The sequence below is a fragment of the Anopheles coluzzii genome, chromosome X (assembly GCF_943734685.1).
Source record: "Anopheles coluzzii chromosome X, AcolN3, whole genome shotgun sequence".
Taxonomy (NCBI): Eukaryota; Metazoa; Arthropoda; class Insecta; order Diptera; family Culicidae; genus Anopheles; species Anopheles coluzzii.
The window spans coordinates 14,671,483-14,686,357 of record NC_064669.1 but is presented as its reverse complement, the minus strand read 5'-3'; the positions used below and the strand labels follow the sequence as shown (position 1 = coordinate 14,686,357).

The window sequence follows — 14,875 nt, the reverse complement described above, 5'->3', positions numbered from 1 at the left end:
AGCGTTTCGCTCGTCATTTGCAAGCACATTCACGCATCCCGCACTGCATCTCGGGCGGGGCTGAAGGAAGCGAACGCCTTCCCTTTCGCCCCAATTTTCCACCCCCCTTTGCCTGACCACGCTCGGTGATTCGATATCCGGGCGACTGGAATGTGGGCGACTCCGGACCGAATCGCTGCCGCTCTACGGGTAGGAGAGCGAGTTGAAAGGTGGAGGTGAGGGAGGGTGGGGGGAAAATAAGAAAAAGCTGAACAAAAGCTCCATCGAGATGGAATTCGTTTTGTTTCCCCGAGTCGAAGCCGAAAATATTGCCGCCAGCTCGCACACGAGAGCGCCGAGCTTGAGACGAGTAAAAACAATCGATCTTGCAACGGATGGAGGCACTCATGGGTATTGTAAGCAGCAAGGTGGAAGATAGAGAGAGAGAGAGATATATATATATAAAGGGAGAACAGAGCGAGATAAATAGAAGAAGCAAAAGAATGTAACACAAGACTGGTGCTGTAACCCGAACGGGTAAACCAGTGATATGTCTTAATAACTTGCTCCAGCGAAGCGTTGCATTTGTTGGACACTAGGATTAAATTTTTACTTTGTTTTTGAAGTTTTATTTCAGTTTAAAATTTCTAGATTACTTACATTACATTTAGTCTACAGAACGAAACAAAGGTTCTTTTTGGCTTTTTCATTGATATATTGCAATAATTCGAACTCTTTTGACAACCAATCTGGCTCTAATTTAGGAATTAATTGTTATGCTCTATAGATACCTTTGCGCTACTAAGTCCCGCTACGAATATAGGTAGAATTAAAAGCAGATTGTAATACAACAAGAAATACAAAACAGTGAAGTATATATCCAATGCAATGGAGAGAAAGTAAAAACACACTTTTGAAGCAAGCAAACACATCCTCATGGGAGCAAGTACCAAAATTCCAATCCATAGTCAGCAACAAAAAACTTCCCCAAGCGTGCTATTGTGTTATGTGGGATTTTCTTCATATTATTCTTCTGTGCACAGCTCTCCGTTAAGCGTTCGTCGCTACACAAGCTTGCACAGCAACGTTTACGCTCAAAACAGGCAACAGAAGAAATTAAAAGAAAAGGACAGATGGAAACGAACTGCTTGACCAGCAAACAGCTTCACCTAACGATGCTCCACATTCCGTATCAACACACTTGCAACACACACACACAGACGTACAATTGTCACCTGGGAGTTTTGAAATGTGAAGCGACAAATAAAAGAGAAACGAAAGAAAGTGGAGAGAGGACTAGGTATGTTGGTAGCGCGATGAAGGCAGCAGCGAAATCTCGCTCCGATTGTTCAATATAGACGCTAGTCGATGAATTTTTTTTATTCACCTGTTCCTTTTTTCAAATACAATTGTCCATTGAACACACAGCCACACACACACACACACACACACACACACACCAGCATCTTGAATAGTCAAGTCAGCAGATACATCCGCACACACACACATACCTGCTGCTATGGATGTGCGTTTTCTTTTCTCCGGGGACGTCGAACAAGAACGAGAGTTCGGAAAAGTTCTTCAGTTCAGGCTCCCGGTCTCAGTTGAGCCGCAAGCGTACGGTATTGTTGCTTCTGCCACTATCAAAGTATAATTTCCTGCCAACGCCAAACCATTCGGGCCAGCGTTCGAGCGCGGAAGATGCACTCACCAGATGCGTTCGGTGTGTAAACTCGGTGCGCAAGAGTCGGGCTGAATGGTGGGCGTGAACTTTTGCCTAACTTTTGGTTGACTTTAGCGTTGGAGGGGGCTGGGGGGGAAGCAGGACTAGGGAGATGCAAGCTTTGACGGAAACAGGGAGGTCGGTTTCGAGCGATGATCATTTAATTACTTCGCATGCCAGTGGTGGTTTACAGTGAGCTGCGGTTTGTTAGTTATTGTGTGGAATCATTAATTAACTGGCAGGGAAGTACGGCTGCTTCGAGAAGCTCAGCACGTTTTCCCAGAAATGTGTGTGTGAGCAAGATCTCAATACTTGAACTAAACAACACTAATCTCAATTTTAGTTTGCTTTCTAAGCATATTTGATTGAACAAAAAGTGTAAAAAATTGAAATTGAACCATTACTTATCGAAGGCAAAAGTAAATATTACGACATTAATTCGAAGGATGGCGAGGATATCAAGCGTTATCAAGGTCACAGAGGTCATTGTACCAGCTCCTCGTACTCCCATTCCCGGGTAGAGAAGTAAAACGCATTCTACCAAATAGCTGCCCGTATGTTCCGAACACCTCTAATCTCCAAGGAGTTTCAATCCGAATTCCCTTTTGTTTGGGACCATTTTATTCAACTAAAGGTTGCGCTGCTCGGATAAGAACGAAAATCTCTGACCAGGTGTAGCAACATTAAATGAAACTTTGCGTCTTCTATAGCCCCACTCGGTGTTCTCGGCACCGTACCGTGCCTGGCCGTTTCATTAAACACCTGTTTCAAATTTGGTTTTTCTTTTACCTTTGTTTCCCTTTGCTTGCCGCGCATTCCTCGGTGCCAGGTGGACTGTTCCATCCGGACGACGATCATCAGGAGATAGCGTTCCGGTACGCGGTGGAAAAGATCAACTCCGACCGGACGATACTGCCCCGCTCGAAACTTCTCGCACAGATCGAGCGTATCTCGCCGCAGGATAGCTTTCTAGCATCGAAACGAGGTAAGCGTTTCTTCCGTTTAAGTGGTGATGCTACAGCGAAAGAGCTTTCGGAACCGCAAATAACTGTTTTTTTTTCTACTTTGCACTCACAGTGTGTCATTTGCTTGGTGTCGGTGTGGCCGCCATCTTCGGGCCGCAGTCGTCGCACACCGCCAGCCATGTGCAGAGCATTTGCGATACGATGGAGGTAAGTTAAATACTATTTCATAAGCAGTGCTTGTAGAGCTTGTGGTGGTCTGGGTAAATGATGTTTTTTTTTTTGTTTTTAGATCATCTTACATCTTAATCTTACATTACATCTTAATCAAATTTGAAATGGGTTTCATGGTATTTTTTAAAGTTTATTTTTGTTACAGCTTTGTAAAGAAACAATTAGCGACTTACAATCAATACAATCAATGAGCAGCGTTGAAAATATGCTCTACAAAAGTTCAACGCGTTATAAATAAATCAATTTTTTGTAAAATGTTTTAGAATCAAATGTTTATAGTTCTCTTTGAATCTTCCAATTAATATTACTTTATAACTTTCATTAGGGTTTATTTTTCAAATTATTTCTATGAATGTTTCATTTACTATCTCAATCAAAGGCATCAAAGTTATCGTAAGTAAATGTGTTGATGTTATTTTTCAATTTTGACTGTCTTTGCTGTCGGTAAGGGAGTAGAGAATTGAATCCGGCGGTAAGGGCGGTTCCGTGGTACAGTCGTTAACTCGAACGACTTAATAACATGCCCGTCATGGGTTCAAGCCTAGAATGGACCGTCCTCTCGTAGCAAAGATTGACCTATCCTGCTGCGTGATAATGAATCAAGTCTCGAAAGCCTGTATAGGCCGGCATGTTCGGATTTTAGGGATCCAATTGGTGCCAAGGCTGTTTACTGCAGAATTGTCCGGTCAGTGGCGGAATGTGCCTGTGTTGTCTGAAGGCTTTTATCTCAGCACCTTTTAGATCGCATCGAATCCATGCAACGTAGACTCATCCGTGTATCAAATGAATCGGATGCAGACTCATCCATCTTATGAAGCACGATTAAAGTGGCTTGAACTGCAAAAACTCATCGATAGGCACCGCGTAGCGCAGCAAATGTTCGTCAGAGGTCTATTAACAGGAAACATCGACTACTCATGTCAACTCCAACAACTGCAACAGCTCCACTACGTACACGTCCATAGTGCGAACATGATATGGCCTGTCGTCTGGCCCTGTTACTTCTATGTACAGATAATTTAAGCTGGTGTATCAATTTAATTTATTTTAGAAAAACTTCAGTCATTTATAGACCGTCTTCACTCCAGCCTATGATAAAATGTATGTAATGAGGCGATTAACAGAGATATTTATTTCAGGAATTTACTATCCACTGAAAAGAGAAAAGGAAAATAAAATAAAATAATAATAATAATAATAATAATAATAATAGTAATAATAAAAATGATGATGATGATCATAATAATAGTAATAATAATAATAATAAAAATAATATTAATAATAAAAACAATAATAATAATAATAATAATAATAATAATAAAAGTAATAATAATAATAATAATAATAATAATAATAATAATAATAATAAAAATAATAATAATAATAATAATAACCAAAATAATAATAATATTAATAACCATAATATTAATAATAGTACTTATAATAATAACAATAATAATAACAATATTAATTATATCAATTACAATAACAATTTATTAATAATAATAATTTGCCAAAATACCAATCCATTTGCAAAGTGAAAATTCTATGTAAAACAACTCTAATGTTGTGTACTGTAGAAGTCGATTGAACAGCGCGATAAGCTTCCGTTGGTGTCAAGTGCGTTTATTGTATAATGATTGCCTTTTTCGTTGATTGCATCACTGATTTCTATCAATCAGCTTTTTTTCTGAAAATGTTTCATTGTAATTAATGCCATTCATCAGGCTCGCCTGGTGTCAACGTTCGGAAGTGGAAAATCAATAGTTTAACCAAGGGAAGGTTTTCAGAGTAATCGTGCTGGTTGCACTGCAGGTAGCACTGCAGGTGTACTTCACGCTTACAATCGTCCGACAAAAAAACAGCCTTCTCTTGTCTTGACTCTCTCAGCCGTTCTTCTGGTCAAACAAAAAGAGATTCCAGGTTTGTTGGTGTATGTGTGCCTGTATGTGAGTGTGTGTGTGTGTGTGTGTGTGTGTATGTGTGTGTGTGCGCGCATCCTTTCGAATTCTTAGTGTCTGCAGCTCGCAGACATTTGCATATCAATAAATATGTGCTCCCGCCCTTCCACACCTGCTGCCTGCAAGGTGCAGGAACGAAGGCGTGCGAGACTTTCATATAAACAGTGCCATCTGTCGGAGCCGCGCGTCCTCGAGGAAGGGTGTTCGAAATTTCTTTTCCCTCCCAGCACACCCCTGGGACAGAGCCGTGTTCGTGTCGCACGAAGTGTTGCCCGCCAGCAGCTTCACGTCCAATAGTGGCCAACCCTAAGGAGGGCACATCAGCTTGCAGTCGGAATTGAATCATCTCGTTCTTGCCCCACCACCAGGGCCGGGGGCCGGTAAGTTAAAGTTGAGCATCGGACCCAGCTGTCGGTGACCGAGCCGTGGCAATCATAATCGGCTTACCGCAGCACAGTCACTCCCAACAGCCACACGGTCGCTGTCGAACCGGGCACACTGCAATCAGTCCTTCCTTCGGCGATGCCGTTGCTGCTGCTGTTCTTACTTCCGTCACTCTAACTGCTTTTCGGTTTTATGAGTTTGTGTGTGTGTGTGTGTGCGAGAGAGAAGGAAAGAGTGGGATATAAAGAACGAGAAAAGAGAGAAAATACATTGATCGGGTTCCTCGCTTGCTCATTGTGCTCCAAGAATTTTCCCTTTTGCTGCCTGTTGTCTTCCAACGGCTAGCCGGACTGAACGGCGGAACGGGCGAGACAAATGATTTTCAGTGGATATAAATTTACCCTCCCGACTCTTTCGACTTGCGTTTGTGACAGACGTCAGCAGAAACGAGAGGGGATAGTAAATTAGCCGTGAAATTAGGTCCTCTTCGCCGTCCCATCGCGTACTAAGACACACCGCACACAGCCCTGGCTGGTTCGCCTGTGCTGCAACTCCCAACCCCTTAGGGAGGGGGTGGGCGCTACTTTTAAGCGTAGCTGATAAGAAAACTCCCTCCGGAATGCGAAAGCGAAGGGAGTAAAAGGACACCAACCAACTAGCCAAGCTAAGATTAATGAAGTCCTAAATGGAGAATCGTGTGAAATACTTCATGCTGGTGTCTTGCTTCGCCAAACCCTTCAGCGCCCGCCCGCCCTTTGCTCGCGTGGGAACGGAAGGATTGGGATAAAGAAAACGCCGACCGAATGATTAGCTCACAAACACCAAACACCAGCAAACTAGCACACACACAAACACACACACACACCCATACACATTTTTACACACAAGAGCGCCGCGTGCAGTGCTTTCACTTCCCAACTGCTGGGAGCTGCTTTTAAAGTCGGCAAACCAAAGAACGGAAAAGCGCAAAGCGAAACTAAACCAACAGAACACTGGGGCTGCGTTGCCGTGCCGTATTGGTGTGCCAAGAAGATCGGGTTGAGGTTTTTGTTTTCCTGCCCTCACTACCCGACACCCTTTCCCCGTGCCTTTCCGCACATTACTCACAGCGGCATGCCGAAGGACACACGCGGCGTGTCCCGGCATTCCGGCTTGGCATGAATAATTAACTAATCAAAAAAAGGGGAAAGCTAAAGCATAAAATAGCAAGAAAAAAACGGAATACGAGGAAGAAAACAAAATGATAAAAAAAACAGCGCAAAGGACCAAAAATACAAGCGAAAAAGTAAAGCTAAGCCGTAAGCGTGGAGTTTGGGAAATCTGGCAAATAACCTCAAAGCCCTCGGAAAGCTGGTTGGGAAGCATTTGTGTGCGGGTGTACGCTGTGGGCAGAGAACGGTGAACGGAGGAACGGACGGAGTGCAACTTTTGTCGAGCTGTTTGATTTCATCGTTGCGTTCGTTGCGGCGCGGTGTGACGCAAAGGTGCTCCACCTGCGGAACTGGTGCGCGAATCAGAAAATTTCCTTCCAGTTTACCACACAAAAACAACCGAAAGAGAACAACAACAACAAAAGCCCAAACATACACACATACACAGAGCGAAGTGAAGCCAACGGTGAACGCAGACTAGGCAGACTTTTTAATTAGTTTCGAACTGCTTTCGCCTGGGCCGGTAAAGGTGATGACGTGCGTGTGCTTTTCGGGATCGCTTTACTGTTCGCTTTAAAAATCAACCAAATGTCATGCGGACAGGCTAATCTTGGGCGTATTAGCCGCTTGTCGGTTTTGCTAGCGAATGTGATAAAGAAGCAAAAAACCAAAAAAATCAGGACGTTGTATTACAGCGTGGAAGATAATTTCTCTTAAAACAGCAACCGACGCTACCGCTCTCTTATTTGTCATCATTATAAATGGTAATTTTGTCTTCCCTCTTCCGCCAGTGTTCATCAGCTTACTCCGTACCCTTTGCGTGAAGCGTCATCGCCATTTGGGTTAGGAGAATGTTGTGGCGGACCTCCCGTGTGGGGGAAAGCTTTTTAATTCATACTTTCTTAGCATTTTTACCGTCCTCCACTGGTAGTGCAAACATAGATACTAACTTTATTTTACGCTTCACAAAACCGGTTACCCGTTGTTCGCTGTGGTTGCTTAAAAAAAGGCGAATTGACAGTTATTTAAATGTAGAGTTTTGCTTAGCCGAACCATCGCTAGCCTTTCAGCTAGCTGGTAGTGGTGTTTTTGAGGCGTTTTTGTAGTTGTTTTGGTTTGTTTATTCCCTTGCTGAAAGGGACGGGATGTAGAGCACAGCTCACAACCTTAATGCGAGACAGTTCCAGGGAGAACTTGTTGGGCGAACTGTCTCTAAATCCAGCCACTAGCAACAAAAATCCAGCACACGTCTTAATACTTTTGTCCGAAAATCGACACTCTTAGCCTGGTGGAGGAGGTGCTAATCTGACCGCCCAGCGTTGGGCGGTATCAGCCTTCGACAGCTAAACCGCATCCGCTACATGGATCCTGCCTAAGATCGTCGCCCGCAGGCTGTAGGGAGGTAAGGGGAGGGGGCAAATAAAAACATCGAAAAGTAAGCCAACAAAGCCACACCGACCAACGGCGGCACGGGTACATGTTTGGCACTAACAAAATTGGTCGCTCTCTGTCCAACGCTCTCGGGCTTCCTGCTTTGCGGTAACATGGCAAATCGGACCTGATCCTGATCCACTATCTGTTTTGGCCGACAGCGCACACAAGCATGCTCTGGTTTGGGGTCGGTTTTGGTGTAACTTCCCTGCTTTACAGTACATCGGGACCGTTTTTTTCGTTAACATTTACGTACCCGTATCCTAGAGGAGCTTACAACCACAACCCCATCAGCACACAGCTCGCACCGGTCCCCGTCTATGCCGGTTCAATGTGAGCAGCTAACGATATCCTTCCTGGAGTCGACAGATCCAATCGGATTTTTTTTTTTTTGGGATGTGTACCTGTGTGTGTGTGTGTTTGTGTTCTTTGAAAAGGCACAGGACATTTGGGCATGTTTCCTGTTCCTGGCTAGTTAGTTTTGTTGTTACTGATGAGGGATTCTATGTGTGTATATGTCAGTGTGTGTGTGTGTGGTTAGATAATCCATGAGCTTAGTCACACCCTGACGGTTCGAGTTTTCGAGCTCGGCCAATGTGTTGGCTTCCCTTTGCTGGTACGCTCCGATATCCAAGAGTCGCAAAAAAAAACAAAAAATAAAACAACAACAACAACAGCATGAACTAGGATCTGCCTGGATAGAATGAAAATCTTAGAGTGAAGTTTTGATTAACTCAAAGCTAAAAGTAGTCTGATAACGAATTTAAATCTTAAAGGCCAATTATTTCGCAGAAAATGCTATTTTGCGGAACAAAAGTGCATACATTTAGGCGCTCAAGCTGGCTGATGGCAATATTTTAGCGTCACTTTACAGAAAAACGCCTTAGCCTTACTTAAGATACACTCACCGGTGTGAATATGAGAGTGTAATAATGAGAGTGTATAGAAAAATAGAGAACCAAATACTGGAAACTAATTCAAACAAAAGAAATGTATTAAAAAGTTCTGAAGCGAGTTATAAAATACCCAAACCCAAACGGAAAGAAAGAATAAGAGTGCAGCAACAAAACATCATCCTTCGCCTCTCAATTTCCTTTTCTAGCTGGTACTTTTTACCCACCGTTTTTATTATTGTTGTACCCAATGGAATGGAAATGCGGCAATGGGGCGAATTAACTCTAACACCCTCCATTCAACCAGACGGACGGTGGCATCACTAATTGAACCCATTAGCGAACTCTCGTCGTGCACTTTTTATGTGTACGTGCGTGCCTGAGCGATCGAGCAATTGGCCTTTACCGACGGTTTTTGGAAACACATTTTCTGACCCTTCCCTTTACTAGTTCTCTCTTTCTATCTCTCTCTCTCTCTCTCTCTCTCTCTCCTGCTCGTTTAAAAACAAATCCCACCGGGCCCGATCATATTTCACATTCCTGCTGCGGGAGGGGGATGGTGTAACGCAGTTTCATGGTTTCGTGTCAACTCGTGGATGCAAAGTTCGGCTCATTCGCGGTAGCAAGGGCAACGGCAAATGAGAAACTCTCCCATAAAGTGGCTAAGTGGTGCCTGTAACGGATCGGGTGATGTTTTTCGAGCTGGCGCTGGTGCTTGAAGTGCTGCCTTGTTTGTGACAGTGATTGCGAAAAATGTTTGTTTTGTAAGCTTAACAGTGAAGTTTTTTTTCCTTTGCAACTCCTCGCACGAGCTTTGAGCCTCCAGCAATTATAACCATTGCTAACCAGTGGACAACTTGTGGAGTGCATATTGGTGCAGTTATAGTTTCAACTATTCGTTAGGAATGTTGAATGTTTGCTTCTCTGTACTGTAAGCAATGCACTTTTGAGGGAAATTGCTGCTCTTAGCAAGATTAAAAAGGTACATAATTTATTTGTTTTTCTAAAATTTTATGATTGTTCAAACAAATAAGTATTTCTCTTTCTAATGTAAATACAACCAAACAAAGGCGATTTGTCTAACTAGAGAAGGGGGGAAGGGCAATTTTTTTTCCTCAACCTATATTACTTTAGCCTGAAAAATATGTAAATAATCGCTGATTCATTGCAAGCTCGCAAGGTTAGCTTATGGATGATTGAACTTTTTTCGCTGAAGCAAAATTACTTTGTCAGGAAATGTGGAAAACAATTCGAAACGATGTTTTAAAATGTATTAAAAGTGGAATGTTTCATTTTAAACAGAAAAAAGTAAACTGAACCTTTGTTTGTACACAAATGGTGAAATCCAATATGGCGAAACGTAGCTGTGAAATGGATACAATCCGGATCAAGGTGCATTAAAAAGATCAGGTGGCGGAGAAGCGCCTTTAGGGGGTGTAACACGAAACATAGCAAATAGACCCGATTTCTTGGTGCTGAAGTGCAATTTCTTATGTTTATTGATTATATCGGAAAAATGAGTCAAGTTCGAACCAAATAGTTGATGACTTTTTTGGTCTCGAAATCTACAAACAAATAGGTAACTGTACCAAATTAAATCATTTATGCGCCTTATAGGTAATTAGGAGGAAAGATTCTTCTTCTTCTTCTTATGTGGCACTACAACCGCTTTGCGGTGGTGAACTGCCTCAGGAGTGTCCGATATAAAATAGATATAAAAGCTTGCTTCGTTCTTGTTTTGATAGAATTTGCCTTATAGAATTTGCCGTATTGCCTTAATTGCTTAATTAGAAGCCATTATGTCGAAAACACAGTGAATTATGCAATGGAATCACGAAATAACCCTCATTTTTATCTCTGTTTACTGCAATACCAATTTAGTGTTTAATCTATTTTGAACAATTTCTGAATAAGAATTCATAAAGCCCAAAATACGTTTAATAAGTATATAATTTAACAAATAATTGTAGACACGATCCATGTACAGAAACGTTAGAAAACGTGAACATGGTTTGAATCCCAGGGACCTTATGTCAAGTGATGGATTGTCAAAATACTCTTTTATCTCCTTGATCTCCTTGATCCACCTCAAACTTGGATGATGAATATTGTTCCACTGACCGCTTCAAAATTTCAGCTTTCTGACTTAATTTATAGAAGAGGCTTGTACTATAGCGTCTACCACAACTATATGGATAGTCGTTTTTCGCGATTTGTGGAAAATCCGTAAGATATAGATAAAAATAGTGCAGAATGTTGTGATGAGATGAGTTGTTCAGAATGCTATTTCACATCTTTGTATATTTGATCTTTGTTTATTGTATAATTTTGATAATTATTCGTATAAAACTCTTAAAACCTTAAACATAAGTTATGAAAACACTTCTTAAAAATCTTAAAAGCATATTTTTCTGTGAAACCTATGTAAAACATGATAATTATATTTTTGAATCATTTATAAATGCGTTAGTTAGCACAAAAAAAACTGTTTTTCAAAATATTTTTATAGTTATGGTACGTCCATATTTTTGTTTTTTTTTCGTAATAAGTCATGTAAAACTGATTTAGAAAACTTGAAAAAATATACACAGATGTGAAATATTACTCTGCACAACTCATACATTCACTGTTTTTATCTATCTCTTACGGATTTTCCCTGAATCGCGAAAACCGTCTGTCCATATAGCTGTGGTAGGCGCTGTATAATGTAATGCTGAGAAAAATTGGATACGTTACATACATTTATGCGTCAATGATGGTCAACTTTTTAATTGATTTAAAAAAAAAAAAGCTATTCCCATCGCATACAATATCAGTTTATTAAAACAAACCGTTAAACGTATTGCCTATCAACGGTTCTACTTCAATTGAGAAATGGTTTCGATGTAATGGACATTACACTGTAGCCCACCAAAATTAAATGCAACAGTAAGTACTGGCCGCAGCACTGTCAGTAATGAGTACGAAAATGCATCCACCGGGGACTGGTTTAAGCGTTTCAAGTGATGCTTTTGCTTACTGGCACATCCACTCCATACTCCTTCCCCATCGTGCACGGGATCGCATACACGGGGCTCGAATTGCAAGGCTTCAACACGCCGCACCTTAATTGCTTAACAGCTCGTTACAACATTTTAATTAGCGCAAGCTACGCTCAGAGCACCCCCCTGTGTCCAGTGGAATGGTTGTTTTTGATGGTTTTTTTCCAATCCCTCCGGACTCGCGCTTCCTATTTTAGTGCCGCACTGTAAACACTGTTTGGCTTTTGCATTTATTTATCGCACTTTACTTGATGTACCAGACCGAAAAGCGGACAGCAGGCTGGATACGTGCAATCGAAAATACGTGCGCTTAACGTGGTGTATGTGTGGGTAAATGTGTGGGTGTGTGTTTTAATGAGTCCAAAATGTGCTGCTCAAACAGAAGAAGCCAATTATCGGATGGTAAACTATTTTTAACCTTATAATTAGCAGATGTTCATTCGGTGCAGGTTTTTGCACCACCTCACCGGAAAACGGCCCACCACTGAAACTCTGCATCTGAGCCAGGTAGCTTGAGTAGCCTTTTTTCGTACGGCAAAAAATCTCCCCTCATTGCCTGCCACCCTTCCTTCCCAGCGCTACATTTTGCATCTCATTTGAAGTCTGCTTCCTGTAAGAACCCAACTGGAAATGGAGAAGGAAGCGTGATTTTTTGTTGTGCTTTTACGTTGCTTCAGTGCCGAGATTCGGAGAAGCAAGCAACGCAAGTTTTCCGTCGGGCTAAGGAACAAGTAGGAGAATGCGGAGGGAGAGGGGTCGAGTGCGTCGGAGGAAGAGAAAGACTAGTATAAAAAAAATCGATCCCTTACCATGCCGGTAAACAGAGGCACGAAAACGAGCATTCGCAAACTCATCGCTCCACACTGCCGGACGCCGCAGCGAGAGGGCTCCGGCTACAGATTGCCGTCTTAGAGGCGCATCCGTTACCGGGAACCGGCGAAGTGCGAAATAGACGGCCGTCCCCGTGTCCAGCGAAGGGCCGAGGTGGAGCGGAGTTTTGTGTGATGAGTTTGCCTGAAGTTGCCGCCCGGTTGGGGATGATTTTTTAATAAGCCTTGTTTTTGAGTGCATCATGCACGGACTCTTGCACACGCTTATGTATCGTTAATTCCCGTGCCAACATGCTTGGGAGTAGAAAACAAACAAACAAAACAAAAACCCCTGTGCGCCCGTAAATGTATGCAATAGTTAAGCGACCGTTCAAAACATAAATCGTTCATTCGAAAACTGAAATTTGAAATCGCTTCGCCACAATAACCTCCAGCCAGGGTATCGAAATCGCCGGCGCTGTATGAACGCCAACAAACAAAAACGACGCCAAAGTGTGTTGCATAAATTTGGGCGCTCCCGAGCCCGGCGCGGTGGGAAGCAGTGCGCTTTGTTTCGATTATATCTCGTCCCTGCCACCCCACTGTGTGCTCATCGGCAACTCGTTTGCGATCTGCACTGCGATCAATTGCGAGGCAAAAAACAAGGGGATGAAAAGGTTCCCTCCTGTGTATTTTCTTTCTCGTTTTTTTTTTTCATCCAGATTTTCCAGCTTTGGCGGCAAACACACACATCTGCTGTCCGGTCACCACTGTCTACCTTTTTTTTTATTTCAGAGCAAACAGTTAAAGCTCACCGCGCGTGGTAGTAAAAAACAAAAAAAAAAAAAAGCTTGTAAGCCTACCCTACGCTCAGAGCAGCCGGAGCCCAAGATGAGTTGTTACAGCAGCATGCTGGCCGCGCGACGGGTTCTTCCTCCAGCGCCGATGGTCGCCGAAGCGTTTGCTGCAGCCGAAGCGTGCGGAAACACTCTGCAACTATCTTTGTGTGAGCTGTTCCTTTTTGTTGCGATGCTGTGTTGCGTTGCCGCCAGCTGACCAAACTGGCACGGTGTGTTGTAGCTTCTGGAATGGTTGAAGTTGGGTTTAATGAAGCTTGTTGTTTCCTGCCCGCTCTCCGCTCGCCCGTTCGGTTCCGCCTTTCCATGGAAAGCTTTACGCAACGCTGCCAACATATCATTCCGTATCATGGTGATTTGGTTTTACGTTTCGTGCTCGTGCCGGCCTCCCTTCCCGGCCGTGCTCTGGGTGCGCTTTTGCGAATCTCGAACGCATTCAGGATGTGTTTCAAATTTCTACGAAACGTTGCTGAGCTTGTGTATCTTTATTTCTTTGCTTTTTTTTGTTTTTTTTTTTGTAACTGCTTCCCGTTGTGCGTCGGAGCGAGCGAAAATGTATCAGAATTCTTGTAGCAAAGTTAATAATAGCCACCGCGTTAGCATGATGACGCTGTTCGCCTTATTTTGTCACCGGGCCCCGTTGTTGGGACGGTTGGAATTTGGTCCAGCGTAACATGAGCGAAAACGGCAAGCCTCTGTGTCCAGGAAGAAGTTCTGTCTGGTTTGTTGTGCTTAGTGTTCGCTTCACAGTGCAAAAATGGAATTTTTAAAACAATCCTACTGTGGAGCCGTGTGGGTTTGAGCATCCGAATGGCATACCATCCCTTGCCTAACTGTTGTGACGAACGTTGATGGGGAATGTTGATTGAGAAAATCTTCAATGCAATGCGTTTTTTTTTTCATTTGATTTTGGTCCCATATCTTGCCCACGAATGAGAAGCTGTCGATATCAGCAAGCAGGAGATGGGGACAATGATTTTTCACATCCCACGCGGTAGTAGTGTTTTGTAATGACGCGCTCTCTTCCGCTTTGCAGTGGCGCGCTGTGCGCCAAGTCATTATCCGTTTTTAGATTGTTCTTCCCTTTCCATTCGCGTGAGGATGTGGATGGTGTGAAAATAAAACCATCGTATAAATACTGCATGCAACGGAGAGAGGGTGGAGGAAATGATAAAGGACGTTCCGGTTTTACGAGGGCACACGTTGTCAGCAGCAACAGGAGCAACCTCAACAGCGATTGGTGCCTTGTCATCCATCAGTGGGGTTACCTCGTTGTGGTCAGCAGAAGAAGATGCATGACAAAGAAAAAAAAATAAAGAGAGAGAGAGAGAGAGAGAGAGAAACAGGGAGAGATAAATAATTGTGCGGGTTAGGAATAAAACAAGTCACCGCATCGCAGTTTAAGTGGATATCAGTGCGCCTCCCCAACCGTTAATCAAGCTGCATTATA

At 43.0% G+C, this 14,875-nt stretch overlaps 1 protein-coding gene across 8 annotated transcripts in view; it reads left to right on the top strand.

Moving 5' to 3' along the window:
• Nucleotides 1-14,875, top strand: part of LOC120952514 (glutamate receptor ionotropic, kainate 2) — a 114,017-nt gene that overhangs the window by 29,464 nt on the left and 69,678 nt on the right. For all 8 annotated transcript variants that reach the window (XM_040371939.2, XM_049608095.1, XM_049608094.1 and 5 more), the window contains 2 exons: nt 2,532-2,687; nt 2,780-2,874. In XM_040371939.2, coding sequence (XP_040227873.1) covers nt 2,532-2,687; nt 2,780-2,874 — 251 coding nt within the window. The remainder of the gene's footprint in view (nt 1-2,531; nt 2,688-2,779; nt 2,875-14,875) is intronic.